This window comes from Tamandua tetradactyla, chromosome 12 (genome assembly GCF_023851605.1).
Source record: "Tamandua tetradactyla isolate mTamTet1 chromosome 12, mTamTet1.pri, whole genome shotgun sequence".
Lineage (NCBI taxonomy): Eukaryota > Metazoa > Chordata > Mammalia > Pilosa > Myrmecophagidae > Tamandua > Tamandua tetradactyla.
The window spans coordinates 77,419-99,369 of record NC_135338.1 but is presented as its reverse complement, the minus strand read 5'-3'; the positions used below and the strand labels follow the sequence as shown (position 1 = coordinate 99,369).

Genomic DNA, 21,951 nt, shown 5'->3' with positions numbered 1-21,951 from the left:
TATTAAGTTAGTCTATTTCCATTAAAGTCTTCCTTATTCATTCTCTCAATAGCACTTCAGACAGCATTTCAGACCTTCCCCCAACCCCCCTTTTCTGTCTTCTGTGAGACGTCACCTTTTCAATTTCTCTTTGCAGGCAGGCTCCCCTTTTTTTAAAAAAAATTTTTATTTTTTAAAATATACCAAAAAACACCAAACAAACGCCAACATTCCTAACTTTTGATCATTCCATTCTACATATCTAATCAGTAATTCACAATATCATCACATAGTCGCATATTCATCATCATGATCATTTCTTGGAACATTTGCATCTATTCAGAAAAAGAAATAAAAAGAAAACAGAAAAAAATTCATACATACCATACTCCCTACCCCTCCCCCTCAGTGATCACGAACATTTCAATCTAAATTTATTTGAACATTTGTTCTCCTTATTATTCACCTTTATTCCATATGTTTTACTCGTCTGTTGATAAGGTAGATAAAAGGAGCATCGGACACAAGGTTTTCACAATCACACAGTCACATTGTGAAAGCTATATCATTATACAATCATCTTCAAGAAACATGGCTACTGGAACACAGCTCTACATTTTCAGGCAGTTCCCTCCAGCCTCTCCACTACATCTTGACTAACAAGGTGATATCTGTTTAATGCGTAAGAATAATCTCCAGGATAACATCTTGACTCTGTTTGGAATCTCTCAGCCATTGATGCTTTATTTTGTCTCATTTCACTCTTCCCCCTTTTGGTTGAGAAGGTTTTTTCAATCCTCTGATGCTGAGTCTCAGCTCATTTTAGGGGTTTTCTCAATCCTTTGATGCTGAGTCTCAGCTCATTCTAGGATTTCTGTCCCACTTTGCCAGGAAGGTTCACACCCCTGGGAGTCATGTCCCATGCAGACAGGGGGAGGGTGGTGAATTTGCTTGTTGTGTTGGCTGGAGAGAGAGACTGCATCTGAGCAACGAAATAGCTTCTCCTTGGGGTGACTCTTAGGCCTAATTTTAAGTAGACTTGACCTGTCCTTTGTGGGGTTAAGTTTCATATGAACAAACCCCAAGATTGGGGGTTCTGGCTCCCCCCCCTTTTTTTTCACATGGGCAGGCACCGGGAATCGAACCCGGGTCCTCTGGCATTTCAGGCAAGCATTCTTGCCTGCTGAGCCACCGTGGCCCGCCCAAGGCTCCCCTTTTTTTTTTTTTTTTTTTTTAAAGAGAGAGGGAGGAAAGGAAGGAAAGACAGAGAGAAGGAAGGAAGGATGGAAGGAAGGAAGAAAGGGAAACATCTTTAAACATTTTCTTGTTTTATTATATTTTGTTTGTTTGTTTGTTTTTTACATGGGCTGGGGCCGGGAATCGAACCGGGGTCCTCCGGCATGGCAGGCAAGCACTCTTGCCCGCTGAGCCACCGCGGCCCGCCCCAAGGCTCCCCTTTTTTAACTCAACTTTTCACTGGAGTTTCTAGGCCCTCTGCTAGTCTCTGGGGACCCCTTTTCCCTAGGCCAGTGTTTCTTAAATTTTGGTCTTTAAATCCCTTTAAACTCTTAAAAATATAAGGTCTCAAGGAGCTTTTAAAACTGAGGTGTTTAAAAAATATTCACTTAAAAATGCCAACTGTAAGCTCAAATGTTAACATAATTAACATTTTATATGAAAAATAACTTTTCAAACAATTCAGTGAGATGAGGGGCATTGTTTCAGTTTTGCAAAACTCTGCTATCTGGCTTAGTAGAAGACAGCTGTATTCTCATTTGCTTCTGCATTCAGTCTGTGATTGTGTGCTGTTTTGACTGAAATACATGAAAAAAAACTGGCCTCATACAGATCATGAATTGAAAAAAGAAGGAATCTTTTAGTTATCTTTCTGCACAATTTTGAACATTTTATTTGGTATTATACCAAAACTCAATAAGTAGAAGTTTTTACAGATTAGTTCCATGTGGAACCTAAAACTGTCAGTGAACTTTCATGCTTTATGTAAAAATCTGTTGATGTGTACTGCAATTTAAATGGATATTTTACCCATGCATGGTTTTATAAGTGCCTACATTCCTCACTTGGAAAATAATGGTTCACTGAATATTAACACATTTCATTATGAAATTTAAAAAGTCACAGGAATTACTATCACCAACATATACATCAGAAAAGTCTCAGGTAAGCGCTGAGATGCTGTAAGTCTGCAGGGTTAGTAAAAATACTGGTTTTCACTTGAATGATTAAATTTTAGCATTGACAACAAAAACTGTCAGTTCTTTTCCTTAAAGTGCATTCTTACTTTGTTTAATTTTTAGAAAAATTCTGCTAAATACTAAAGCCTGAGTAATCATTGCTTGTGTGTCAGTTCTTTGAAGTACAAATGAATTCCATTTTAAATTGCAAGCTAGTTCAGCTTGCAACAGGAAAGCACAAGAGCTTTTCCTGGAGACAGCTACCACACTTATGTATTCAGCAAAAGTGCTTGTGCTTCTTACTTCTGCACACGTAATGTTAAAAAGACGTGTTTACAGCTTCATCAAGGACATTCCTAAGTGAAAATGGCACTTGATTTTTTTATGAGAGTAACAGAAGACTATACACGGGTGATTAGAATGGTTTGGTGCTGCTTTTTTGATTTGTACTAAAGAACCAGCAGTTTTACCCACCATTTCTTTTGTACCATCACTACAAAGTCATCACAGTGAGAAAGGCAAATAACATCATAGTAATAACAAAATAGTTTTGATCTCTCAGATCCCCCAAGGGTGTGTGGACCACACTTTGAGAAACACTGCCATAGGCAATTTGACCTGGTCCCAAATACAAGCTTTAGCCCATTGCCTTTCAAATCTAGGTCTCTCTGGTGTCAGGGACACCACTCAGTTCCCTTCTGTCTCTTTTCTCCTTTGCTTGTGGTTCTTCATTTCCTGTTATCTAACCATGTGCGTGCCTCAGGGGCTCAGCCCTCATCCCTGTTCTCCACCTTATTCTTTCCCTAAGTAGCCTCACTCTGTCCATTGCTTCATGGAGGAAATTCTTCGAGATTCAGATCTCTGTCCAGGGTTTCTTGCTTGAGCTCCAGATTCATCCAGTTGGTAGAAGGCATTTAATAGATGTTTGTTGTATGAACAGGTATGTGAGTGGATGCTTGAATGATTGATTTAGATGATAGGAAACTGCCAACTTTCATTTGAAATACTGTTTGGAAATGTTGGCTTTCTCACCTCACATTTTCTCTATACATGTAACACCATTTAATCCTTTGCTTAGTTTCTGTCACTTGTTCATCTAGACTTTCAGAAAGAATAGTACTTAAATATTTTTCCCTATTATTGCACAGAATTTCTTCATCAGAGACACTGAAGGTAGCAAGAGACCTTAGCTGAGAAAAAGCACAGAAGGCCTGTCCTGTGCCTGATGTGTTCTCTTCTGTGGTGGATTTTCCTTTTTTGCAAATTACTAAGAATCAAAGGATATGTTGTGGGTGTATCAGTTGTTTCTGGGCTTATTCTTGTTGATTGTTTGCTGTAAAAACAGTAAATATCAAAGGCAAGAAATCTGTTTCTGTAAACCTTTTCTTTACAATATTAGGAGGTCTTTTTAATCCTTTTTTTAAAATTTGATTCCCAAACTTGTGGTTTAAAAATATTACTGCAGGTGCTTTTATTATGTAAACACTGTTCTGCTCTTGGTCTCCAAGGTCATTTCTAGTTAAAGAGTGATAGATTATTTGACCTTGCACTTGACTAGCACCTAGCATATGACCATTAGATTTCACATGTTTCTATGATGCAAGGTTTACTATTATGTTGTAATCACAGTGCTATCTTCTCAGCTATCTCATCTTTCCCATCCTGGTAACTATCACTATCCTCTTGCTACATACCAAACCCAGACATCTGAGGTAATCTCTTTAGGATTGCTCTCTCTCTCACTCTCTACATCCTACCAGTGATTGTTGTCCCATTGATGAACTCTTGGAATTTGTTCCCTCATTATTCCTCTTACTCCCACTTTAGATCATGCCTTTACCTTCCCTCTGGGCTGCTGCAGTTGTCTCCTCACTAGTCTTAGATTGCTGATCTAGATGCCTCTATTCTCCTCTTTACTGTATGTGCAGCCCTTGTCAAAATGCACTTCTGACAGCTGCAGGCGACAGCCTCGGAAGCCGGAGCTGGAGCAGCCAAGGGTGGCTGCTGCCGTATTGAGGGATATAAAATGTCCACTGAGGCACAAAGAGTTGATGACAGTTCAAACACTACTGGAGGAAGTTCCAACGGAGACCAGCGTGAAAGTGTTCAGCAAGAACCAGAAGGAGAGCAAGTTCAGCCCAAGAAAAAGGTGGAAAAAATGTCTAGCAGAACAACTGCTAAATTATTAACTAGTGTTAAAAGAATTCAGAAGGAACTTGCAGAGATTACATTGGACCCTTCTCCCAACTGTAGGTCAGCTATTACCATGGAAACTGCTCTTACTGAACTTGGATCCTTAAATACAGTAGGAATGATTGGATCCCTCATTGGCAGAAGCCAACTGGCAGCAGTTCATTGCTAAAGAAAAGGGGTCGCCCAAGGAGAAAATATAACTCTTCTGCAACAGGACTGCAAGAGGATGAGATTTGTTTCCATAAAGAGCAAGTGAAAGTTTCTGGAACAGTGTGAATTACATGAAAAAAATGACTACATGAAAGCATTTTGGCATTTAGTAAACTAGCACCACTGGAAACATTAGTCATTTGACTACTTTTCTAATACATATTCTTAGATAAAATACTTATTAGGCATTGTCCTTTAATAGCTTAAATGCTTTGAAATCCAATTTTGCCTTGTTGAAAATACAACTCCTATAATTCCTCAAAAATTACATAAAAATATAAATGATAAAATAGTCTATGTCAGGTTTTCATGGTATTTAGAGATAACAAAGCCGATCAGGTCAGGAGTAGGGTAATTCGGAATATAGGGGAAAGAAGACAGTGCCAGTATTTTAGACTTTCACCTACTCTTTGAGACCAAAGGAAGAACAGTTTGTTTTGTCTGGAGCCTAAATTTTCAATAGCACATAATCTAATTTAGCTTATCTGGATAGATCATTTAAACAGTCCAGATACAGGGAGCCCAGTATAAGAATGAGAGCCTTTAATCCTATATAGTTTAATGTAATGCCTGCATATATCCCGGAGTTTATTAAGCAGAGAATCAAGTATTGGCAAAGTTCCTTGAAGGCTGGGAGAAACAATATGGAACTATTAAACTTAACCACCGGGGAAGTCCTGGATACTGTGCCAAAACATTAGGGACACCCAAATCAGTGGGCCAAGCCCTTGAACTTGAGGTTTCCTCTTATGAAGCTTATATATGTAATGGAGGAGCTTAGCTTATCTGTTGGTATGCCTAAGAGTCACCTCCAGAGGACCTCTTTTGTTGCTCAGATGTGGCTTCTCTCTCTCTAAGGCTATCTCTGCAAGTGAAACTATTGCCCTCCCCCCTATATGGATCATGGCATCCAGGGGTGAAAGTCTCCTTGGCATGTGGGAGACGACCCCCAGGGATGAGTCTGGCCTGACACTGTGGGATCACCAATCCCATCCTGGCCAAAAGGGGGAAAAGAAGTGTAACAAATAAGGTATCAGTGGCTCAGAGAGTTCAAATAGAGTCCAGAGGCTACTCTGGAGGTCAGTCTTAACGCAAGCTTCGGTTAGACATTGCTGCTATCATAACTTGTCAAACCTCAACTAAAATCATTGTTGCCAATCCTAAAGAATACCTAGGTCATTTTATAAGATTCTACAGAGGTTCCATGCACTAGGGTAACTGACTAGAAACCTGCAACCTCCAGATGGGTCCCTGGACGAGATAAGTCCAGAAATGCAGAGGGGCCAACCTTTCCAGAACATCGACTAGTTCTATCCCCCAATCCCATATTATCAATAACCCCTTCCACCAGGAAAAAGTTAGAATGGGCGTAGTCCAAATACCCCTAAGGAGTGAGAGAAGGATCAGAGGTGATAGTAGAGTTATAGAGAGAAGGTCAGGTTTAACAAGTAAGTATGAGTGCTGGATCAGTATATTGATACTTCTTTTAGTCTCCAGTACTTTAAAGCAGTTACAAATAAAAACCTAAAATTATGGCATTGTAACCCATACCCAATTCTGAAATCTGTTCTATAATTAATTATTACAATTACTTTGAAATTTATTGGCTTTTTGTATATATGTTATTTTCCACAAAAAAAAGAGAAGGAAGAGTATGATAGAGAAGATAAGATTTAACAAATGAGTATGACTGCTGAATCAATATATTGATACTCCTTTTTGTCTCTGGTGTCTTGGAGCAGCTAGAAGAAAATGAAAAATCATGGAACTGTAACCCATACTAAACTTTAAAATCTGTTCTATAACTACTTGTTAAGACATACTTGGAAATTTATTGCTTTTTTAATCTAAGTTATTTTTCACAAAAAAAGTGAAATAAAAATTTTTTAAATGCACCTCTGATCACAATCTACCCACCACACAATGCCCATCCCCTTGAGTAACTACTATAGTTGAAATGATTTGCATATATTTCTAATTGTTCTACATTGTATACTACCTGTACAAAATGGGTTTAGTCAAGGTAACTGATGCTCACAGATGTTGGGTAACATATCCAAAGCCACAGTGAGTGAGGGACTGAGTCTGAGCTATAAACCCAGGTCTTTCTGATTTCAAAACCCATTTACTTTCCCTCTTCGTTTTACAAATTCTTTTAGCATTGCATTCAGGGACATTCGTGATCTGGCCAAAGTATATATTCAAAATTTGAAATGTTTTTTGTTTGTTTTTGTTTTTTTTAATGGACAGGTAACTTCCCCCAAACTGACAATGGAAAGGATACGAAGACTTGACTTTTCATTGTGAGTGGTAAATGAGGCTGTGTTTCTGTCATCCCATCACATAAAATACTTTATTAATGATAATAGCTAATGCTTGTTTCCTATTAGACACTCTTTAAAATGCTTTGTATATAGTGACTCATTCAGTCCTCCAAAGTCAGTGGGCAGAAACGCTGAGATTAATAAATTTGACTGGCCTGAATATCTACAAAAGGTTCCTAAAGCAGAAAGAAAATTAGTGAAGTGATGACTACCCAAGATATTTCATGTTATAAAGCAGGTAAACTGTGACCCTCATTAAAACCTTGCCCAGGTTGTTGACCCTTGACATCTTTAGGGCATTTTTTAAAGGAAAAATGTATGACAGTATATTGCCCATAAAGCCTAAAATATTTATTTCTGACCTTTTACAGAACCAGTTTGTCCACACCTGGTATATAAAACAATTCCCCTAATCTGTACTAAATAGGCTTTTTTTTTCAGGGGTGGTGGGGATTGAGGTGATATAATTCACAGATCTTCAAGGAAGAAATGAACATTTCCGATAAAATGCTTAAATAATTTTCTGGTAAATGTATTGGGATTAAAGATTTTATTTTTTTTTAACTTTTTATTGTAGTAAGAAGGTTTTATTTTTTATTATAGTCATTGACATTGAAGCCACATGTTTTCAGTGCAAGAGTTGGTAAACTTTCTCTGTAGAGACCTGGGTAAATATTTTAGGCTTTTTGGGTCATACACTGTCTCTGTCCCATGTTCTTTAATGCTTTTGTTTATTTGTTTTTAACATTTTTTTAAATTGTGAGATATAACATATTCACAAAAAAAGCAATAAGTTTACAAGTACATTTTATCAAGTAGTTATGGAACAGATTTTAAAGTTTAGTATGGTTTGCAGTTCCACAACTTTTTGTTTTTTCTTCTAGCTGCTCCAAGACATGAGACCAACAGAAATATCAATATAATGATTTGGCAGTCATACTCATTTGTTAAATCCTATCTTCTCTGTTATACTCCTCTTTAAATAAAAGCAATAAATTTCAAAGTACATTGCAACAATTGTAGAACAGATTTTGGAGTTTGGTAACAAGTTACAATGCCACAATTTTAGGTTTGTAATTCTGGCTCTCTAAAGTACTGGCGACTAAAAGTGCTTTCCCCCTATACCCTGAAATTACACACTCTTTGTGTAAGATTCATACCTTTGCAGTAATTCATGCAAGAACTTTTTATATTTCTAGTTTTAATTGGTGGGATACATGCATCTATACAACCCCTTTCAATCATGTTCACTTTCAATATGGTAATATTCCTTATAGACCCCCCCAATGAACTGCTTTCACCTCACTAGCAAACTGTTCACCCATGTCAAACTCCTGTGTATCTCTGGATCCCTTATATTCTGTATTATAAGCCTCTGATTTTACTTTTACTATGGTTATAAAAGTGGAGTCATACAGTATCTGTCCTTTTCTGTCTGGCTTATTTCACTCAGCATTATGCCCTCAAGGCTCATCCATCTTGTGATGTGGTTCCGATCGTCATTTCATTTTACTGCTGTATAATATTCCATGGTCTGTATATACTACATTTTGTTAATCCACTCGTCTGTTGATGGGCACTTAGATTGTCTCCGTCTTGTAGCAATTGTGCATAGTGCTTCTATGAAAATTGGTATGCAAATCTCTGTGTCACTGCTGTCAGCTCTTCTGGGTATATGCTGAATGGTGGTATTGCCAGGTCATAGAGCAACTCGATACTTAGTTTTCTGAGGAACTGCCAGACTGTCTTCTACAGCAGCCGTACTGTTATACATTCCCACCAGCAGTGTATAAGTGTCCCAGTTTCTCCACATCCTCTCTAATGTTTGTAGTTTCCTGTTTGTTTAATAGCAGCCATTCTTTTTTTTTATTTCTTTTTTATTGTGATATAAATATGTCATAATTTTGCCATTTTAACCATTTTTAAGTGTCCAGTTCAGGTGGGATTAATTATTTTTACAATTTTGTGCTGCCATTGCCACTTTCCATAACTAAAACTTTTTCATTGCCCCTACCAGAAACTCTGTACCCATTAAGAAATGACTCCCTGTTCCTCCCTTCTACTAGTCTCCGGTAATAGCAGCCATTCTTATAGATATGAGGTGGTATCTAATTGTCGTCTTGATCTGCATTTCCCCTATAGCTAATGAGAATGAGCATCTTTTCATGTGCTTTTTAGCCATTTGTATTTGCTCTTCAGTAAAATGTCTATTCATGTCGTTATCCCACTTATAATTGGGTTGCTTGTTCTTTTGTTGTTGAGTTATACGACTTCTTTAGTATACAGGATATCAAACTTTTAAACAGTGTGATTTCCAAATATTTTATCCCATTGAGTTGGCTGCCTCTTCACCTTTTTGACAGAGTCTTTTGAGCACAAAAGTATTTGATTTTGAGGAGTTTCCATTTATCTGTTTTTTTTTTTTTCTTTTGTTGTTTGTGCTTTGGATGTAAAGTTTAGGAAGCTACCTCCTATTATTGGGTCTTAAAGGTATTTCCTTACATTTTCTTCTAAGAGCTTTATGGTACTGGTTCTTATGCTCAGGTGTTTGATCCAATTTGAGTTAATTTTTATAAAGGGTGTAAGGTAAGGGTCCTCTTTCATTCTTCTGGCTATTGATACCCAGTTCTCCCATGCCCATTTATTGAAAAGACTAGTTTGTCCTAGTTCAATGAATTTGGGTTCCTTGTGAAAGATCAGTTTACCATAGATTTGGTGGTCTGTTTCTGTGCTCTTGATTCGATTTCATTGGTCAGTACTTCTGTCTTTGTGCCGTACCATGCTGTTTTGACCACTGTGGCTTTATAATAAGTTTTAAAATTGGGGAGTGTTAATTCTCTACCTCATTCTTCTTTTTTAGGATGCTTTTAGCTATTAGGGGTGTCTTTCCCTTCCAGATTAATTTGATAACTAGCTTTTCCGAGTTTTCAAAGTAGTTGGATAGAATTTTGATTGGTACTGTATTGATTCTGTAGATCGGTTTGGGTAGAATTGATAATTACATTTAGCCTTCCTATCCATGAGCATAGAATGTCTTTCCACCTATTTAGATCTTTGAATTCTTTTAACAGTGTTATCTAGTTCTCTGTTGTTCTAGTTTGCTAGCTGCCAGAATGCAATATACCAGAAACAGAATGGCTTTTAACAAGGGGAATTTAATGAGTTGCTAGTTTACAGTTCTAAGGCCGAGAAAATGTCCCAATTAAAACAAGTCTAAAGAAATGTCCAATCAAAGGCATCCAGGGAAAGATACCTTGGTTCAAGAAGGCCGATGAAGTTCAGGGTTTCTCTCTCAAGTGAGAAGGCACATGGTGAACACAGTCAGGGGTTCTCTCTCAGCTGGAAGGGCACATGGCGAACACGGCATCATCTGCTAGCTTTCTCTCCTGGCTTCCTATTTCATGAAGCTCCCCAGGAGGTGTCTTCCTTCTTCATCTCCAAAGGTCGCTGGCTGGTGGACTCTCTGCTTTGTAGTGTTGCTCTCTCTGAGTATCTCTGAATCTCTCAAAATGTTTCCTCTTTTATAGGACTTCAGAAACTAATCAAGACCCACTCAAATGGGTGGAGACATGTCATCCCTAATCCAGTTTAACAACCTTTCTTAACTAAATCACATCAACCAGGGAAATGATCTCATTATAGTTTCAAATATACAATATTGAATAGGGATTATTCTACCTTTAAGAAATGGGATTTATATTAAAACATGGCTTTTCTTAGGGGGCATACTTCCTTTCAAACCAGCACATCTGTGTCCTTTCAAACCAGCACATCTGTGTATGGGTCCTTTACATCCCTAGTTAAGTTTATTTCTAGATACTTGATTGTTTAAGTTGATATTTTGAATAGAATTTTTTCCTTAATTGACTCCTCGGTTAGATCATTGCTTGTGTATAGAAACATTACTGGTATTTGACATTAATTTTATAACCTGCTACCTTCCTGAATTTGTTTATTAGCTCAAGTAACTTTGTTGTAGATTTCTCAGAATTTTCCAAGTATAGTATCATGTCATCTGCAAATAATGAAAGTTCTATTTCTTCCTTTCCAATTTGGATGCCTTTCAACTTTTAGTACAATGTTGAGCAATAGTGGGGGCAGAGGACATCTTTGTCTTGTTCCTGATTTTAGGGAGAAAGCTTTCAGCCTTTCACCATTGAGTGCAATGCTGGCTCTGGGTTTTTCAAGTATACCTTTTATCATGCTGAGGAAGTTACCTTTGATTCCTGCGTTTTGAAGTTTTTTTTTAATCCAAATAGGATGTTCAGTTTTATCTAATGCTTTTTTCAGCGTCAATTGAGATGATCATATGATTTTTCTCTTCAATATGTTAATGTGCTGTATTACATTAACTGATTTTCTTGTGTTGGACTATCCTTACATTCCAGGTATAAACCCCACTTAGTCGTAGTGTATAATTCTTTTAATGTGCTATTGGATTCAATTTGCTAGTATTTTGTTGAGTATTTTTGCATCTATGTTCATTAGGGAGATTGGCCTGTAGTTTTCCTTTCTTGTAGCATCTTTACCCAGTTTTGGTGTTAAAGTGATGTTAGCATCATAAGATGAATTAGGTATTGTTTCTTTTTCCTCATTTTTTGGGAAAAATTTGAGCAGGATTAGTATTAGTTCTTTTTGGAATGTTTGATAAAATTCCCCTGTGAAGCCATCTGGCCCTGGGCTTTTCTTTGTAGGAAGATTTTTGATGACTGTTTGAATCTGTTTCCTTGTGATTGGGTTGTTGAGATCTTCTATTTCTTCTTCGGTCATTATAGCGTGTTTGTGTGTTTGCAGGAATTTGTCCATTTCATGTAAGTTGTCTAGTTTGTTGGTGTATAGTTGCTCATAATAATATCCTCTTAAGATTTTTTTTATTTCTTCAGGGTCTGTGGTAATTACCCTCCTCTCATTTCTGATTTTGTTTATTTTCATCCTCTCTCTTGTTTTGTCAGCCTTGCTAGTGGCCCATCAATTTTATTGATTTTCTCAAAGAAGCAACTTTTGGTTTTATTAATTCTTGCTGCTGTCTTTTGTTCTCCCATTCATTTAACTCTGCTTTAATCTTTGCTACTTTTCTTCTCTTTGTTTGGGGTTAGTTTGCTGTTCTTTCTCAAGTTCCTCCAGGTGAGCAGTTAAGCCCTCAGTTTTCACTCTTCTTTTTTTTAACATAAGCATGTAGGGCAATCAGTTTCCCTCTCAGCACAGCCTTTGCTGCATCCTTTCACTTCTGATACGTTGTATCCTCATTTTCATTTGTCTCCAGATACCTACTGATTTCTTCTTTGACCACTTACTGTTTAAGAGTGTGTTATTTAATCTCCATGTATTTTTGAAAGTTCTTGTTCTTGGTGGTTATTGATTTCTACTTTCACTCCATTGTGATTAGAGAAAGTGCTTAGAATAACTTCAGTGTTTTTAAATTTATAAAGGCCTGTTTTGTGCCCTAGCATATGATCTGTCCTGGAGAATGTTCCATGAGCACTAGAGAATGTATATCCTGGTGTTTTGGGGTATAACGGCCTAAATGTTTGTTAGGTCTAATTCATTTATCAGATTAAGTTTTGTATTTCCTTGTTGCTCCTCTGTCTGGCTGTTCTGTCAGTAGAAGAGAGTGGTGTATTGAGTTTTCCTCCTATTATTGTTGAAAGGTCTGTTGCTCCCTTCACTTGTTTATATACTCTGAAGCTCCTTGATTGGGAGCATAGACATTTATGATTGTTATTTCTTCTTGGTCAATTGTATCTTTTACTAATTCTTCTGTTTCTTATGATGTCTTTATATTTAAAGTATTTTGGCTGATGTTAGTATAGCTACTCCTTCTTTCTTTTGGTTACAGCTTACGTGTAATATCTTTTTCCGTCCCTTCATTTTGAATCTATTTGTATATTTGTGTCTTAAGATGAGTTCCTTGTAAGCAGCATATAGCTGGGTTATATTTTTTAATCTGTTCTGCCTATCTGTATCTTTTAATTGGTAAGTTTAGTCTGTTAGCATTCAGAGTTATTATTGTAAGGCGTTTCTTAAATCCACAATCTTATCCTTTGGATTTTATTTGTCAATTCTGTATGTTCTTTTCCTTCTTTTTGTTTTTATCTTTTAAAAGATAGAAGAATGCCTTACTGGTACCCCTCGATTCTGTGCTGTCCTCCAGACCTCCCTCTCCTGTCTTTTTTTTTCACTCACCAGCACTCCCTTTAGATTTCTTGTAGAGCTGGTCTCTTGTTAACATATTCTTTCATCCTTTGTTTGTCTGTGAAAATTTTAATCTCTCCCTTAGTGTTCTAGTTTGCAAGCTGCCAGAATGCAATATACCAGAAATGGAATCGCTTTTCAAAGGGGAATTTAATAAGTTTCAAGTTACAGTTCTAAAGCTGTGAAAATGTCCACATTAAAGCAAGGCTACAGAAATGCCCAATCTAAGGCATCCAGGGAAAGATACGTTAGTTCAAGAAGGCCCGTGATGTTCAGGGTTTCTCTGTCAACTGGAAATGCACATCCTAAACATGGTGATGTCTGCTAGCCTTTTCTCCAGGCCTCTTGTTTCGTGACGCTCCCTCGGGGGCTTTTCCCTCTTCACCTCCGAAGGTCTCTGGCTGTGTGGGCTCTGTCAGCTCCTGGCTCTCTCCAAATGTTTCCTCTTTTAAAGAATTCCAATAAACTAATAAAGACCCACCTGGAATGGGTGGAGTCACATTTCCCTTTGATCAAAGGTTAATTCTCACATTTGGGCACACCACACCTCTTTGGAGATAATCTAATCAAATTTCCAGTATGTGGTGCTGAATAGGGATTGATCAGGGTTAAAACATGGCTTTTTTTCTGGTACATAATTCTTTCATCCTGGCACTTAGTTTTGAAGGACAATTTGACTGAAAGTCTTTCTCTTTCAGGATCTTAAATATATCATACATTGCTTTCTTGCCTCCATAGTACCAGTTGTGTAGTCTGAACTCAATTTTATGTGGTTTCCCTTGTATGTAGTAGAATGTTTTTCTCTTGCCACTTTCAGGATTTTCTGCTTGTCTTCAACACTTGACAGGCTGATTAATGTGTGTCTCTGGGTAGGCCTATTTGGATTTATTCTGTTTGGAGTTCACTGGGCTTCTTAGATTTGCATATTTATGTCTTTTATAAAGGTTGGGAAAATTTCCCCCATTATATCCTCCACTACTTTTCCTAGCTCTTTACTCTTCTCTTCTCCTCCTGGAACACCGATGCTTCTTATATTTGTGTGCTTTGTCTTGTCCATCATTTCCCTGAGATCCAATTCAAATTTTTCCATCTTTTTTTGTCATTTGCTCCTTTGTGTGTTTGAAATCAGTTGTCCTAAAAAAAAAAAAAAATTGGTTGTCCTGTCTTCTTTCTGCCTGCTTATTCTTTCTTCTGCCTCTTCAAATCTGCTGTTGTATGTCTCTGGTATATTTTTTATTTTGTCTGCGACATCTTTCATCTCTGTGATATCTGCTATTTTTCTATATTTTCGTTCACATTTCTCTTTACGCTTGTCTAGCGTCTTCTTGATCTCTTTTATGTCATTATGGGATTAAGATTTTTCTACAAGAAAACCCAGGTGCGGTCAGCCAAAAGTCTCCAGTTCTTTAGACATTCTTTTTGCATTTAGTCTAACAATGATTGTATAACCATTTCCCCCCTATAAAGTGCCTGTGCTGAGAATGAATCTTTGAATTGACTTCTTAGAGGTCTTTTCCTTTGCATTAGGTTAACAGTAAAACTTTGACATATGCTCCTGACTCTGTTAAGTTTTCTTTCTAAAAGTAGTGGTAGTTTTGAAGGTTTAGAAAAATTCCTTTAGAAATCTCCCGGCTGAAAATGGTTACCTATAGAGAAACAACAAGAAATGACTTTGGCCTTCTCTTCTGTAATACTAGATGCTGTAGACAATGTCTCTGAAAATGCTATGACTAGAAATTCAATGACATGGGTCCTTCCTGTGGGAGGGCAGCAGAAAGATATTTTCAGATTCACATAGACTGAGAAAAATGTCCATGTGCCTTTTCTGGTTATAGCTGCATTTCAGCCACCGAGAGATGAATAAAGACAAAGTCTAGAATAGAGAAGTTGTGGTTTAAAAGAACAGACAGTGAGCAGTAAAACCCATTCAGCTCAGAGTTAAGTCTAAATATGTAATCGTAGTTATAAATATTAATGAAAATGTTAATCTTGTATTTAGAACTACCTCCTTTTCTACTTTTATCTAAAAATCCCATTGTGTGTATCAAATCTGGTAATCAGGTCAGTGAGGAGTGGGTGGTGGAGCTAAAGAATGTATAAAGAAAATGACCAGAGAAGACACATGAGAAGGCACTAAAATTCTAGGGGAGTCCCCACAGGAGGCAGCTCATGTGAGGTGCAGATGATCATAGAAAAATCAAATTCCACTCAAAGGGCCCCTTTCTTTCTTAAAATTCAAATTAGCCCTGCAAATCTGCGATTTGTCTGTATATAAGGCAACTAAGACTAATATTAAGGCCCTGTTAGTGACGTGGGTGGTTACAGCATCAATATGGCAGAGTTGCTCCTCTGTTAAAAGGGGCCATGCTTCAGTTGTTTTTGACATCAAGGATCCTTTTACTTCTCCCACAGTGGTACAGGAGAAACCAAAATTATTGTGGCATATTATCCCAAGAGAATATTTTGGCCTTGAAAAGGAGAAATGTCATATCCTGGAATAGTTTGTAAAAATCATTTACTTGTAAATTAAAATTTTACAGATAAATGCTTACCATGAAAAACTGTAAGAAGGCTTACAATTAAAGAAATGGAAGAAACATAACGGGGCAGCATAGTAGTCCGAAGGATTTGGCTTCTGTGTCACACATTTTTGAATCTAATGAGAATTAGATATGCCTTAACTGATTGATTGACTTTCTTTCTCTGCTGCTGTCCCTGAGCCTGTGGGGAGTGGGCGTGGGAGTGGGGTGGGAAGTGAGAGGGGGTACAGAATGTGCCCTCTGGGTGTTCCTGCTTCTCTGAATTAAAGTGTTTTTCCTTCCTGATGATAATTGTTGCTCTGGTATCCACTGGCTAGCAAGGAGAAATTCCACATGTTTATGGAAGGCTTATAGCATAGGCTGAGTTTCCAAAGTAGATGCAGGTAGCTATTTCAGTGGAAATCAGATGGACATTGTTTGGGAGACGGCCAAGATGCCGCCTGTGTTCACGTCTCCATTCGGTGTCTGCATTCTCCAGAGAAAGTTCTCTGCAGTAAAGTAGCCTGATTAAACATTCTTTTTATCAAAACTAAAATTTTAGGAGCTTTTTTGTACATTTTGCCTTTCCCTAATTGTCTGATTTGCATGTATTTATTATTCTAGGTTGGTGACAAAGATGATTCAAATCTTTATATAAATGTGAAGCTGAAGGCTGCTGAAGAGGTAAAACCTAGGCCTGTGGCACCCTCACCCCCACTCCCACCCTGGGCCTGTCTGTTACTTCCTGCCCTTCGTGCCTCTGCTCATTAATACTTCTGTCGCCCACAGAGACATAAGTTTGTTTATTTTGTGTCAGAAAGGATGCCTTAGAGCTGTGGCCCGTGGGGTACCCTTGAATGTTTTGTCATCAATGATTTGAGCAGGAGCAGTGGACATGAAATTTGCTGCAGTGGACATGAAATTTGCTATAGTGCAGTGGAGACAAATAATTAGTAATGTAACTGGTACCCGGCTGGCAGTGGTGCCAGCTGAGCCCCGATCCAGGTTCGTTAGTCTTGACACTACAAGAATTTAGATAGGAGAGGGCCAATAGGAATAAGTAGTTAACTTTATTAAAGAAAAGAAGAGAGAGTACACATTAAAAAGGTTAACATGGATGTGCCCAAGCGAGGGACATGTGCTCAATGGAGTAGGTGAGCTTGTTCTATAGGAAAGTTTAACTGGTGCCAGGTTTCTATAGTAACCTTTGAACACTAGGTGTCTTCTTTGTCGGAGGAGATCGCTAGTGAATTTGTGGGTCATTGTCATAAAACTAAAATTTGTCTTTGGACACATGGCTAAATTTATGACCCTATGCTCCCTGTCATTAACTAAGAATTTGTTTTGGGCCCCACATTGTACGAGCTTTTATAGTTTGGGGAAATTTCATGGTTTGGGGAGGTTTGGGGGCTTTAGGGAAATTTTTGTTCCAGGAAGTTTGCAGCTGAAATTTGCATTAGTTCCTTTGGAGCCAGATAAGAAGCAAGAGAATTACAGTTGTCTGTTAACTCTTTCACAGCTGAATAGAAATCTAGGGACTTACAGTTGTCCTATTTTATTGTACTTCAGTAAATGATGAGTAGGTTGGAAATTATAGAATAATTCTTTAGAATTGCCTCCTGGTTTTATTTTAAAAGTCATCTGTTAAAGAACTGGGTCCGTATCTCAAGTTCACCTACCATTTGCCTGTTTTAAATGTTCATTTTTGCAGATTGGGATTAAAGCCACTCACATTAAATTACCAAGAACAGCCACAGAATCTGAGGTGAGTGCTGTACATTGACCATTAACAGGGTAGGTGACATGCTTTCCTCTGTGGTTTTTCATTTAGAGGAACTTTAAGGACTGATATACTGAGCATACACGGAGGTCCAGGTAATTCTTCACAGAAAGCATCTTGAAAATACCCACAGAGTCAATGCTGCAGTCCTAGGATATGAACGTTTGTTTTACTTACAGTGTGATTTTGGCACCATTTGCTTTCACATCACCTACAATGCTCATTAAAAATTGATCTCTGGATATTTTTAAAACCAAATGTAAAAGAAAAGCAAATATATATTCCATATGTATGATGATTAAGAACACACAGAACAAAATAGTGGGAGTTAAATTAGAACTGGTTGCCTGTAAGTAGGGGAATTGAAGGGAAATGAACAGGAGGGAAAGGGAACTTCCTGGGGTTGTGGAAATGTTCTATAGCTGTGCTGTCCAATATAGTAGGACCTAGCCCTCTGTGGCTCTTTAATTAAAATGGAAGTACAGTTAAAATTTCAGGTCCTTGGTTGTACCAGTCACAATTCCAATACTCAGTAGCCATCTGTGGCTTGTGGCCACTCTATTAGAAGGTACCCATTATAGTACATTCCCATCATCACAGAAAATATTATTGGACAGTACTACTCTATGTCTTGATTTGGGTGTATGCAGCACAGGTATTATACAGTATTATTTAAGTATAAGTTATTAAAATTCTTAGCACTTTTTTTTGGTGGATTTCCTCCTGGACACCTGGGAGATATATTCTGTTAGTGTTGTTCTCAGAGTTCAAGAGTAGGGGTACATTCTGAGAGGACTACAGTTAACCTCTTGGGGGTAAGTGGGATGAACTGATTTTTGACTTGGAATGTTTTTCTCTACCTCTTTAAATTGTCTATGGTATAATTTTTAGGTTTTAAAGTCCATTAAATCTCTGAATGAAGACTCTACTGTGCATGGGTTCATAGTGCAGCTACCTTTGGATTCAGAGAATCCCATTAACACTGAAGCACTGTTCAGTGCTATTGCACCTGAAAAGGATGTGGATGGGTAAGTGTGACTTGGCTTTCTTTATCGTGTTGCATCATTTCATTTTTATGCTTTTCTATTTTTTTTTCTCTTTTCCCACTGGATTGGTAAATCAGCTAGATAAAGAATTCTACGTTAAAAATATTTTTTATTCGGATTTTAGAAGGCATTGCTCCACTAGTCATATACTTCCTAATGTTGTCTTTTTTTTTTTTTTCCTCTGGAAGTTTGTAGACTCTTCTCCACCTGAAACATCATGATGATATGACTTGTATGGGTGCTTTTTCAAACACTGTTCGTGGCATTTGATGGATCCATTTAATCTAGAAGATCATGTCTTTCAGTTTCAATAAACATAACTTTTATTTTTGATAAATTTCCTCCCTTGCATTTTGGGAACACACAATATTTTTTTCTTAAGAGTAGAAACACCTAATTATCTTTATTTTCCCCTTGTTTTCATCTATTTCATTGCTTTAGATTGACTTACATCAATGCTGGAAAACTTGCTAGAGGTGACCTGAATGACTGTTTTATTCCTTGTACACCTAAGGGATGCTTGGAACTCATCAAAGAAACAGGTAAAAAACAAAAGCCAAAACATCATTTCTTGGAGCCTTGAATAGATATGGAAGAGGTATATTGGGGTCCATAAATACATGAACTTGATTGGCACAAGTGCGTATCTACTAGGAACTAAATTCTCACTTAACCCTATGAAGTAGTTATTATTATTGTTCAAAAGCTGAGAAAACGGTCTCAGAGAGATTAAGTAACTTTTCTAAGGAACTTGGCTAATTAGCAGCAGAGCCAAGATTTGAACCCAAGGTAATTAGAGTTTGAAGCAGTTGATTTTGTGAAAAGATAATCAGTATAGTAATAAGCATTCAGATAGTACGCGTGGGTATAAAGGGAAAAGTCCCCATGCTTGAAATGGGCACCAAGTCTTCATGGTAATTCTAGGGCCAGGCAGATGGTTGGAAATGGATCCCTTGAGTATTTGGCTGTAACTCTCCATTACCTAGACAGTGTTTTGGTTATTTTAATTTCATCATGAATACTTTTAGAAGAGACTGTTTTTAAAAGGAGGTGTGTCCTGTTAAAAGGAAATAGGTCACAAGTTTCAAGTGGAAAGTGTTGGCCTGCTTATTTTCCCCAAAGCGTAAATGAAAATTTTTGTGGTTGTCAAGAAAAGGTCAAGCTATAAACTTTGGGCAGCTGTAACTGTTCAGCAATAAAACTGAATTGATATTCTGTAGCATATTTAGCAAACAGTGTATTATAACGTGATTTTAAAATCCTATGCACTACAGTAGCTATAGGCTTCCCACTTCCTTTTAGTGAGAATGAAACTACCATTTGCCCTAATCCAGTTTATGGACCTTTGCTGAATCTTGAAAAGTATAACAAGATAACTTTGAAAGTCTTACATTTTGAGGTATTTACTCCTAGATGTTCATTATGTTAGCATTATTTATATAAGACTTTATCCTTTTCTAATAAAGTTAACTTTATGGAAATGGCAAAATTTAAACACAAACTCTCTTAAGTAAGGGTCTGCTGTCTTCAGCTGTGACTGGATAGAGGGGCTCAGACCTTATCTTTGCTTTTTTTCTTAGTGGGCCACTTGGCTTCCTTCTCATGCTTTATTTGGTGACCCCAGGCAGCTTTAGTCTTCCCCATTTCTTTGCCTGACAGATGGAATTGCATCTCATTGGCCAAAAGGATGAAATGATCACTTGTCTACTATTGGATGCTCACCCAAACTATCTCCATTGAGTAGATATGTGAGTCAGTCCTGAACAGGCCATTGATACATTACCAGAAGAACGAATACTGAGTAGGCAAAAAGAAAAGCTTTCTGTTACAGTTGAATCTTTGCTTTATCACTTCTCTGCAGATAACCTTGTGTCTCAGCCCCTAGGCCAAAATGGAAATTTGAATGAGGAACTGCCTAAATATACCTACTGAACTTGGAAAGAACTACACATACTAATCCAATTTCCTTCCCTTCCCTCTACCTCAATTACATGAACCCTATTTGTAATAACTTTTGCCTTTGTAATTTAATCTGATATCTTCTTCCATATGGCTGTTTAGCTATGTGTTAGGTTTTTGGTTTTTTTTCCTTTGGTGTATGCTTTCTTCCTACTCTTCAGTGACTCAATAGTGGATCTTGGCTTAAGCTACTCAAAAACCCACAGCAAGCAGGACACGTGTATAAGTCCCAATTTGTAGCTGAAACTCTAGAGTTGAGAATATTCTCACCGAAGAAGGAATGTTTTTAGGAAGGCTTCTGTTGAATCCTAAGAACCTATTTTGAACGAAAGGAGGACAGCTTCCTTCACCCAAATCTGATGCATTCTGGCTTTTCTTCCAGGGGTGCAGATAGCTGGAAGCCATGCAGTGGTGGTTGGGCGCAGTAAAATAGTGGGTGCCCCAATGCGTGACTTACTTCTGTGGAACAATGCCACCGTGACTACTTGCCACTCAAAGACTGCCAATCTGGATGAGGAGGTAAGGGGTCCACAGAAGAGAAGATGATGCTGTTTGTGGGAGTGGGTGCAGGGTGTTTTCTTCACGTAATGGGAACATCTAATGTTTAAGCACCAGACACTGCCTTGTACTTTATGCTCATTATCTCATTTAACCCCAATACCAATTCTGTGACTTTTGCCTCATTTTTATAAGATGAGGAAACAAACTCAGATTAAAGACTTGCCCAAGTTTGCACATCTATCAAGCAGAGGAGCTAAGATTCAGATTTAGTTCTGCTTATGCACTTTCTATACCAGTCTGCTCCATGATACGTATAGGAACTGGGATTGAACCCTGGCAGCCGGATCCCGTGTTCTTCCCAGTGGTCATGTGCAGCCTCAGAGGTGGAGGTGCTCCAGAGGGGATAATGGACAGGGGTCCTGTGCCTTGGTAGCAGCCTGTTCTTGAACCCTGCATTAGATTCCTGAGCTGAAGTATTCTCATACTTACACATCATGTGGACAGCATGATCTCTTAAACGTGGGAGAGAGACCCACTCCTTTTAATCCTCTTATCTTCAAGCAGTGTTTTATGGAAGGTGGTAGTATCCACAGTTTGTAGGACAGAGCTATCTTAAAATGTTACTTAATTCAAAGGACAGGGTCCTCAGCCTGTAGCTCCAAACCTGTCCTTATCCCTACTCTGCAGGTTCTCATTCTTTTCCCCATTTGGTAACGTGGTGAAAGAGGAGCTTCCTTGAAATGTAGGAATGAGCACAGCATAGCATATGAAGGACTGTTGGGAACATAAGGTCTGCCTTTTAGTCTTTAACCCAATATCCTGTGAAATACATGTTGGCAACTAAGAATTTAATAGAGTTCAGAGTTGTCCTTTCCACTTCTAGATTTTGTTCATTGTCCCTGTGATGGTTAATTTCATCTGTAAACTTGGCTAAGTTATAGTGTCCAGTTGTTTGGGCCAGGAACCTGATTGTTACTGTGAGGGTATTGCATAGATTTAAGTCATTAGTAAATTGATTGCATCTATGGCTGATTACATCTACAGTCAACCAAA

General features: G+C 37.9%; 1 protein-coding gene and 1 pseudogene across 6 annotated transcripts in view; both read left to right on the top strand.

The window, feature by feature from the left end:
• Positions 1 to 21,951, top strand: part of MTHFD1 (methylenetetrahydrofolate dehydrogenase, cyclohydrolase and formyltetrahydrofolate synthetase 1) — a 79,633-nt gene that overhangs the window by 9,768 nt on the left and 47,914 nt on the right. For all 3 annotated transcript variants that reach the window (XR_013160146.1, XM_077122397.1, XM_077122396.1), the window contains exons 3-7: positions 16,237 to 16,296; positions 17,324 to 17,377; positions 18,284 to 18,420; positions 18,880 to 18,980; positions 20,780 to 20,916. Coding sequence is in view for 2 of the 3 variants with exons in the window: in XM_077122397.1 (XP_076978512.1) it covers positions 16,237 to 16,296; positions 17,324 to 17,377; positions 18,284 to 18,420; positions 18,880 to 18,980; positions 20,780 to 20,916 (489 nt within the window). In the remaining variant the exon portion in view is untranslated. The remainder of the gene's footprint in view (positions 1 to 16,236; positions 16,297 to 17,323; positions 17,378 to 18,283; positions 18,421 to 18,879; positions 18,981 to 20,779; positions 20,917 to 21,951) is intronic.
• On the top strand, positions 13 to 16,230 carry LOC143651697 (ubiquitin-conjugating enzyme E2 E2 pseudogene; annotated as a pseudogene). 3 transcript variants are annotated; one of them, XR_013160149.1, is made up of 3 exons: positions 13 to 1,186; positions 1,429 to 3,886; positions 4,103 to 16,230. The product of XR_013160149.1 is annotated as a ubiquitin-conjugating enzyme E2 E2 pseudogene, transcript variant X3 (transcript). The 3 variants fall into 3 exon arrangements; XR_013160148.1 differs by having other exon boundaries at positions 4,002 to 16,230; XR_013160147.1 differs by having other exon boundaries at positions 1,429 to 16,230.